Here is a 7,741-nt window from a genome sequence, read left to right as displayed (position 1 = left end):
GGTGCACCCTGGGAAGACACTCTGTAGAATCTATACCAAGGAGCATTGAAGTGGTGCACCCTGGGAAGACACTGTAGAATCTATACCAAGGAGCATTGAAGTGGTGCACCCTGGGAAGACTGTGTGTTTATGTTGGTCGTTAGCTGGACATGGGTACACGAGGGTGTGTCTCCTTCTCACATGACGACTAAAGAGGAAGAGAGACCACACTATAAAATATATTCAGCTGTCCTTACCCAGAAAGCCTCAGTTATCAGCGTATGACCACAGTGTGAGACGACAGACTGAGCCACTCAACCCAGGGATGGATTCATTAAAACTGGAGCAAAACGTTTCACAACCCAAAACATGTTTCTACAGGGACTAATTCACTTAGGTCCCTCCCCGTTTGGAGATGAACACAGCCCAGGTAACCTTGGAGATATTACGTGATGGGGGGAGGGGTTGGTTACCTTGGAAACACGCGATGGGAGGGGAGGGGTTGTTACCTTGGAGACACGTGATGGGGGAGGGGTTGTTACCTTGGAGACACGTGATGGGGGAGGGGTTGTTACCTTGAAGACACGTGATGGGGGAGGGGTTGTTACCTTGGAGACACGTGATGGGGGAGGGGTTGTTACCTTGGAGACACGTGATGGGGGAGGGGTTGTTACCTTGGAGACACGTGATGGGGGAGGGGTTGTTACCTTGAAGACACGTGATGGGGGAGGGGTTGGTTACCTTGGAGACACGTGATGGGGGAGGGGTTGTTACCTTGGAGACACGTGATGGGGGAGGGGTTGTTACCTTGGAGACACGTGATGGGGGAGGGGTTGGTTACCTTGGAGACACGTGATGGGAGAGGGGTTGGTTACCTTGGAGACACGCGATGGGAGGGGAGGGGTTGTTACCTTGGAGACACGTGATGGGGGAGGGGTTGTTACCTTGGAGACACGTGATGGGGGAGGGGTTGTTACCTTGGAGACACGTGATGGGGAGGGGTTGTTACCTTGAAGACACGCGATGGGGGAGGGGTTGGTTACCTTGGAGACACGCGATGGGGGGAGGGGTTGGTTACCTTGGAGACACGTGATGGGGGAGGGGTTGTTACCTTGGAGACACGTGATGGGGGAGGGGTTGGTAACCTTGGAGACACGTGATGGGGGAGGGGTTGGTTACCTTGGAGACACGTGATGGGGGAGGGGTTGTTACCTTGGAGACACGTGATGGGGGAGGGGTTGGTTACCTTGGAGATATGTGATGGGGGAGGGGTTGGTTACCTTGGAGACACGTGATGGGGGAGGGGTTGGTTACCTTGGAGACACGTGATGGGGGGGTGGTTACCTTGGAGACACGTGATGGGGGAGGGGTTGTTACCTTGGAGACACGTGATGGGGGGAGGGGTTGGTTACCTTGGAGACACGTGATGGGGGGTGGTTACCTTGGAGACACGTGATGTGGGGGGAGGAGTTGGTTACCTTGGAGATGAAGATGGTGTTGATCTTGGGGTTGTGTTTAAAGTTCTGCAGGATCTGCATCCTCTCTCCCTGAGAGGCGAGACAGGTTAGATATGGGGCCTGAGAGGAGAGACAGGTTAGATATGGGGCCTGAGAGGAGAGACAGGTTAGATATGGGGCCTGAGCGGAGAGACAGGTTAGATATGGGGCCTGAGAGGAGAGACAGGTTAGATATGGGGCCTGAGAGGAGAGAGAGGTTAGATATGGGGCCTGAGAGGAGAGACAGGTTAGATATGGGGCCTGAGAGGAGAGACAGGTTAGATATGGGGCCTGAGAGGAGAGACAGGTTAGATATGGGGCCTGAGCGGAGAGACAGGTTAGATATGGGGCCTGAGAGGAGAGACAGGTTAGATATGGGGCCTGAGAGGAGAGACAGGTTAGATATGGGGCCTGAGAGGAGAGACAGGTTAGATATGGGGCCTGAGAGGAGAGACAGGTTAGATATGGGGCCTGAGAGGAGAGACAGGTTAGATATGGGGTCTGAGAGGAGAGACAGGTTAGATATGGGGCCTGAGAGGAGAGAGAGACGTTAGATATGGGGCCTGAGAGGAGAGACAGGTTAGATATGGGGCCTGAGAGGAGAGACAGGTTAGATATGGGGCCTGAGCGGAGAGACAGGTTAGATATGGGGCCTGAGAGGAGAGAGAGACGTTAGATATGGGGCCTGAGGTACGAGGTAATAACATGGCTATATACACATGGTACCAGTACTGAGTCAATGTGCTGAGGTATGACGTAATAACATGGATATATACACATGGTACCAGTACTGAGGTACGAGGTAATAACATGGCTATATACACATGGTACCAGTACTGAGGTACGAGGTAATAACATGGCTATATACACATGGTACCAGTACTGAGGTATGAGGTAATAACATGGATATATACACATGGTACCAGTACTGAGGTACGAGGTAACAACATAGCTATATACACATGGTACCAGTACTGAGGTATGAGGTAATAACATGGCTATATACACATGGTACCAGTACTGAGTCAATGTGCTGAGGTATGAGGTAATAACATGGCTATAAACACATGGTACCAGTACTGAGTCAATGTGCTGAGGTATGAGGTAATAACATGGCTATATACACATGGTACCAGTACTGAGTCAATGTGCTGAGGTATGAGGTAATAACATGGCTATATACACATGGTACCAGTACTGAGGTACGAGGTAATAACATGGCTATATACACATGGTACCAGTACTGAGTCAATGTGCTGAGGTATGAGGTAAAAACATGGCTATATACACATGGTACCAGTACTGAGGTACGAGGTAATAACATGGCTATATACACATGGTACCAGTACTGAGTCAATGTGCTGAGGTATGAGGTAATAACATGGCTATATACACATGGTACCAGTACTGAGTCAATGTGCTGAGGTATGAGGTAATAACATGGCTATATACACATGGTACCAGTACTGAGTCAATGTGCTGAGGTATGAGGTAATAACATGGATATATACACATGGTACCAGTACTGAGGTACGAGGTAATAACATGGCTATATACACATGGTACCAGTACTGAGTCAATGTGCTGAGGTATGAGGTAATAACATGGCTATATACACATGGTACCAGTACTGAGGTACGAGGTAATAACATGGCTATATACACATGGTACCAGTACTGAGTCAATGTGCTGAGGTATGAGGTAATAACATGGATATATACACATGGTACCAGTACTGAGGTACGAGGTAATAACATGGATATATACACATGGTACCAGTACTGAGGTACGAGGTAATAACATGGCTATATACACATGGTACCAGTACTGAGGTACGAGGTAATAACATGGCTATATACACATGGTACCAGTACTGAGGTATGAGGTAATAACATGGCTATATACACATGGTACCAGTACTGAGTCAATGTGCTGAGGTATGAGGTAATAACATGGCTATATACACATGGTACCAGTACTGAGTCAATGTGCTGAGGTATGAGGTAATAACATGGATATATACACATGGTACCAGTACTGAGGTACGAGGTAATAACATGGATATATACACATGGTACCAGTACTGAGTCAATGTGCTGAGGTATGAGGTAATAACATGGCTATATACACATGGTACCAGTACTGAGTCAATGTGCTGAGGTATGAGGTGATAACATGGATATATACACATGGTACCAGTACTGAGGTACGAGGTAATAACATGGATATATACACATGGTACCAGTACTGAGGTACGAGGTAATAACATGGCTATATACACATGGTACCAGTACTGAGGTACGAGGTAATAACAGAGCATTCAGAAAGTATTCAGACCTCTTGACTTTCTCCGTATTTTGCTACTGTTTTTCCTTAAATGAGGAAATTGTGATGTCAGTATGGGGTATTGTGATGTCATTATGGGGTATTGTGATGTCATTATGGGGTATTGTGATGTCATTATGGAGAATTGTGATGCCATTATGGGGTATTGTGATGTCATTATGGAGTATTGTGATGCCATTATGGGGTATTGTGATGTCATTATGGGGTATTGTGATGCCATTATGGGGTATTGTGATGTCATTATGGGGTATTGTGATGTCATTATGGGGTATTGTGATGTCATTATGAAGTATTGTGATGTCATTAAGGAGTATTGTGTTTAGATTGATGAGAATTTTTAAACGGAACAAAATGTGGAAAAAGGGAAGGGGTCTGAATACGTCCAGAATGCACTGCAGGTACGGTCACTGTGGGGATGACGTCGTTGATCCACTTGTGTGTGTCTCTTTCCACCTACCTGTTGAGGCAGATGGCTGTGTGTGTGTGTGTGTGTGTGTGTGTGTGTGTGTGTGTGTGTGTGTGTGTGTGTGTACCTACTTGTTGAGGCGGATAGCTGTGTGTGTGTGTGTGTGTGTGTGTGTGTGTGTGTGTGTGTGTGTGTGTGTGTGTGTGTGTGTGTGTGTGTGTGTTGAGGCGGATAGCGTACTCCTTCAGAGCGAACACCATGATGTTGTCGTTGCATCTCTCGTGGAACTTGATGAGGAACTGACAGGATCTGAACTTGTTGGGGTTCGTGGTGTGGAGGAGGATCCGTCTCTTCGTCTTGATGGCCACGTATTCCCGGTAGAACTCTGGAGACATCGGACACCACACCTAGAAGAAGGACCAACACATTTCCGTGGAAGTATGGAAGTAGTACGTTTTTTATTTTTCCTGAGGTCTTGGCTGATTTCTTTAGATTTTTCCCATGTCGTCAAACAAAGAAGACACTGAGTGTGAAGGTAGGCCTTGAAATACATCCACAGGTACACCTCCAAATTGACTCAAATGATGTCAATTAGCCCATCAGAAGCTTCTAAAGCCATGACAGTTTCTGGAATTTTCCAAGCTGTTTAAAGGCACAGTCAACTTAGTCTAGGTAAACTTCTGACCCACTGGAATTGTGATACAGTGAGTTATAAGTCTGTAAACAATTGTTGGATAAATGACTTGTGTGATGCACGAAGTAGATGTCCTAACCGACTTGGCAAAACTGTAGTTTGTAACAAGAAATTTGTAGAGTGGTTGAAAAACGAGGTACGGTTTCTTCATTTCTGACGCAGGTCGCGCCGCAAGTCCTGCCTCTCCCATCTCCTCATTGGTTAATAGAAGCAGAAGCATTACAACCTGGCCCTCATACCATCATGACTACCTAACCACCACCAGCTTCCTATTGGCTTAAACCCTACTGGGAGGGGACTAGTGTCACTATGGAAACCTTGGTGATGTCATTATCGCCGCGTGTTGGTTTTTCTAGACGACTGTATAGTTTTACCGGATGTTGTTATAACGTGACGGTTATTAGGGAAGCCTTATGCTCCAGCAGACAGTCTACACATAAAGCGTCATGTTACTGAAGGCAGGGCTGTAGTACAGGGGGGGGGGTTGGGCAACAAGGGCCAGGTTGGGAATGGGACCAGGACACCAGGGTTAAACACCTCTAGTCTTTACCTGTTGCTCCAGCAGACAGTCTACACATAAAGCTTCATGTTACTGACGTGTTGTTGAAGTCTACTTCCCTCCTAATTGATCAAATGTTGAATTGGAAACGGATGCTTGAAAACGGATTTAAAAAAGAGGGAAGTAAGATCAGGTGAAAGCAGGGCTGGATAGGATGACGTAAGGTTTTGGATCAAGCCAGATCAGGTGTAGTTCAGTTAATTACTTCATTAGGATTCCCATTATCTACTGCACATGCTGCAGCTACTCTTCCTGGGGTCAAGGTTCCATTCTGGGCATCAATGACTTGAAAACAGACGGTTCCTGTTTTTCTCTCAGCCAATGAACATACGGCAGTGGACTTCTTCATGACAGTTAAACCCCTGAGTTCAGAGCCTCTTCATGACAGTTAAACCCCTGAGTTCAGAGCCTCTTCATGTCAGTTAAACCCCTGAGTTCAGAGCCTCTTCATGTCAGTTAAACCCCTGAGTTCAGAGCCTCTTCATGACAGTTAAACCCCTGAGTTCAGAGCCTCTTCATGTCAGTTAAACCCCTGAGTTCAGAGCCTCTTCATGACAGTTAAACCCCTGAGTTCAGAGCCTCTTCATGACAGTTAAACCCCTGAGTTCAGAGCCTCTTCATGACAGTTAAACCCCTGAGTTCAGAGCCTCTTCATGTCACTTAAACCCCTGAGTTCAGAGCCTCTTCATGACAGTTAAACCCCTGAGTTCAGAGCCTCTTCATGACAGTTAAACCCCTGAGTTCAGAGCCTCTTCATGACAGTTAAACCCCTGAGTTCAGAGCCTCTTCATGACAGTTAAACCCCTGAGTTCAGAGCCTCTTCATGACAGTTAAACCCCTGAGTTCAGAGCCTCTTCATGACAGTTAAACCCCTGAGTTCAGAGCCTCTTCATGACAGTTAAACCCCTGAGTTCAGAGCCTCTTCATGACAGTTAAACCCCTGAGTTCAGAGCCTCTTCATGACAGTTAAACCCCTGAGTTCAGAGCCTCTTCATGACAGTTAAACCCCTGAGTTCAGAGCCTCTTCATGACAGTTAAACCCCTGAGTTCAGAGCCTCTTCATGACAGTTAAACCCCTGAGTTCAGAGCCTCTTCATGACAGTTAAACCCCTGAGTTCAGAGCCTCTTCATGACAGTTAAACCCCTGAGTTCAGAGCCTCTTCATGACAGTTAAACCCCTGAGGTCAGAGCCTCTTCATGACAGTTAAACCCCTGAGTTCAGAGCCTCTTCATGACAGTTAAACCCCTGAGTTCAGAGCCTCTTCATGACAGTTAAACCCCTGAGTTCAGAGCCTCTTCACGACAGTTAAACCCCTGAGTTCAGAGCCTCTTCACGACAGTTAAACCCCTGAGTTCAGAGCCTCTTCACGACAGTTAAACCCCTGAGTTCAGAGCCTCTTCACGACAGTTAAACCCCTGAGTTCAGAGCCTCTTCACGTCAGTTAAACCCCTGAGTTCAGAGCCTCTTCACGTCAGTTAAACCCCTGAGTTCAGAGCCTCTTCACGACAGTTAAACCCCTGAGTTCAGAGCCTCTTCACGACAGTTAAACCCCTGAGTTCAGAGCCTCTTCACGACAGTTAAACCCCTGAGTTCAGAGCCTCTTCACGACAGTTAAACCCCTGAGTTCAGAGCCTCTTCACGACAGTTAAACCGCTGAGTTCAGAGCCTCTTCACGACAGTTAAACCCCTGAGTTCAGAGCCTCTTCACGACAGTTAAACCCCTGAGTTCAGAGCCTCTTCACGACAGTTAAACCCCTGAGTTCAGAGCCTCTTCACGACAGTTAAACCCCTGAGTTCAGAGCCTCTTCATGACAGTTAAACCCCTGAGTTCAGAGCCTCTTCATGACAGTTAAACCCCTGAGTTCAGAGCCTCTTCATGACAGTTAAACCCCTGAGTTCAGAGCCTCTTCATGACAGTTAAACCCCTGAGTTCAGAGCCTCTTCATGACAGTTAAACCCCTGAGTTCAGAGCCTCTTCATGACAGTTAAACCCCTGAGTTCAGAGCCTCTTCATGACAGTTAAACCCCTGAGTTCAGAGCCTCTTCATGACAGTTAAACCCCTGAGTTCAGAGCCTCTTCATGACAGTTAAACCCCTGAGTTCAGAGCCTCTTCATGACAGTTAAACCCCTGAGTTCAGAGCCTCTTCATGACAGTTAAACCCCTGAGTTCAGAGCCTCTTCATGACAGTTAAACCCCTGAGTTCAGAGCCTCTTCATGACAGTTAAACCCCTGAGTTCAGAGCCTCTTCATGACAGTTA

At 47.1% G+C, this 7,741-nt stretch overlaps 1 protein-coding gene across 1 annotated transcript in view; it reads right to left on the bottom strand.

Annotated features, from left to right (window-relative positions):
• Positions 1 to 7,741, bottom strand: part of LOC106593158 (uncharacterized) — a 125,092-nt gene that overhangs the window by 9,381 nt on the left and 107,970 nt on the right. The window contains 2 exon segments of the mRNA XM_082963315.1: positions 1,458 to 1,551; positions 4,444 to 4,634. Coding sequence (XP_082819441.1) covers positions 1,458 to 1,551; positions 4,444 to 4,634 — 285 coding nt within the window.

The sequence above is a fragment of the Salmo salar genome, chromosome 17 (assembly GCF_965601325.2).
Source record: "Salmo salar chromosome 17, fSalSal1, whole genome shotgun sequence".
Taxonomy (NCBI): domain Eukaryota; kingdom Metazoa; phylum Chordata; class Actinopteri; order Salmoniformes; family Salmonidae; genus Salmo; species Salmo salar.
This window is presented reverse-complemented; position numbering and strand designations above follow the sequence as displayed.